Genomic DNA, 1804 nt, shown 5'->3' on the forward strand with positions numbered 1-1804 from the left:
TTGGTTTTGGTTCGATTTACTTGAAACTGCTTAAAAAATTAAAAAAGTCAATCTCTGTTGGGTGAGTTGAGTGGTGAAAAAGAGTTGCAATGTTTAAATGGAACATATATTATTTGTGGTCAGATTTACTTGAAACTTGGTCTTAATGGTCTCTCATGTAATTTCTGAAAGATATCTCGACATTTTGGGGGGGAGAGGTAAAAAGGTGTTGCAATTTTTGTTTGGAACATATTTCATTTGTGGTTGAATTTACTTGAAACTTGGTATATATGATGTTCGATATTATTAATCAAATAATGAAAAGAGGTTGCAACGTTTCCATGGGGTATATTTCATATGTAGTCGGATTTATTCGAAGGTTGCTCATTGTTGAAATTAAGCAAATACGTGTTTTGGAAATTTTTATAAATCAACCCTTAAGGATAAAATGTTGTTACTACGTTTGCATTTGAAATCTAAGATGGCAACATTACATAAAATTTAAACGTTGTAAGGGTGAATTGGGAGTTAAAAGATATTATGGAAAAACAATACTAATTTCTGCGAGCGAAGCCGCGGGGAAACGCTAGTTAGTAATAAAACTAAAGTTTTACAATAATTAATGAATTTGAACGCAGGCGTTTAGTTTCTTACTACCTAAATTATTTTGCACGCTTTTTATTTTGGTAAAAGGTCAATATCTTCAAAACAAAGCTTTATATTAAGTAGGTACTGCATGGTTTAGACGCACATGTACATTCTAAAAAAAATGTTGGATTTACCTTTTTTTAAAACTTTTTTGAAAAGGCCTCAACTTAGAAAAATAGTAAAATTTGATAGTTTCTAGAACTATGACTTTTAGTTATGAATACCCGTATTCCAGCTTATATATCTTATAAATTTTTCCTTGTAATTTAAAAATTTCATCGGATTTATGATATAGATTGATAGGTAAACTGCAAATGCAACAAAATTAAATAATTACTGTTTAAAGAGCAAAATATATGGTACAGTTTACTCATCAATTTATATTGCTTATCCAATGCCAATTTTAGCTTATTAACCGGGGTAGACAGTATAAAACTGTATATATATTTTTCTGAGTTGAGTCCTTTTAGAAGAATAAAAAAAAAAGATCCAACAATTTTTTTAGAGTGTACATAACTTTTTTTTGTCCATAAATATATGGATTTTATTTGATCTATTATGATATTCAATATTCATAATTATAACAGTAAAAATTGTTTGAAAGACTTACTACTTCAGTTTCATCTTCTTTAAAAATTTTCGAATGGAGTTGTCTAGGAGCACAGCCCGGCCTTCCATGATCACAAGGGACGGCTACTAATGTTTGGTTATTCTTTGGTCCAAACTAGATGACAAAAAATACAATAATAATAATACCTAGTAATAACAGCAACATTATTACTTTACTTTATTAATATACATGAACATTTTATACAGCGCTTGTACTCGAGAACTATGATTGTAATAAAAAATCGAAGAACATAGGTACATACGTGTTCTTAGAATTAATATTAATTAATTAATTCAAATAATACCTCACGCCTATATCTCAAGATGTTACGGAATGTTTTGCTGTGTTTAAATCCTTTAATATGCTATGTTTATCAATCCGTCAGTTAGTCAGTCAGGACAAGCATCATTTCAATTTAATTTTAATAACCTTTTTGTCATGTAACTTTAGTGGCTGGTGGAATTAGAAAATACCCAAAAGTTTTTTTTTTCCTAGTTCATTTAACAGTCTACTGTATAGGCCAAACCTATACTAGTTTGTTCATATGCCATCATTGCGTGTAATTAT

At 29.3% G+C, this 1804-nt stretch overlaps 1 protein-coding gene across 1 annotated transcript in view; it reads right to left on the minus strand.

Annotated features, from left to right (window-relative positions):
- Positions 1 to 1246: 1246 nt before the first annotated feature.
- The window catches only part of LOC108744156 (slowpoke-binding protein), a 52019-nt gene continuing 51461 nt past the window's right edge, over positions 1247 to 1804 (minus strand). The window contains exon 5 of the mRNA XM_025973789.1: positions 1247 to 1351. Within this exon, the coding sequence (XP_025829574.1) occupies positions 1324 to 1351 (28 nt within the window). The 3' untranslated portion in view covers positions 1247 to 1323. The remainder of the gene's footprint in view (positions 1352 to 1804) is intronic.

The sequence above is a fragment of the Agrilus planipennis genome, unplaced genomic scaffold (assembly GCF_000699045.2).
Source record: "Agrilus planipennis isolate EAB-ADULT unplaced genomic scaffold, Apla_2.0 scaffold18, whole genome shotgun sequence".
Classification (NCBI taxonomy): domain Eukaryota; kingdom Metazoa; phylum Arthropoda; class Insecta; order Coleoptera; family Buprestidae; genus Agrilus; species Agrilus planipennis.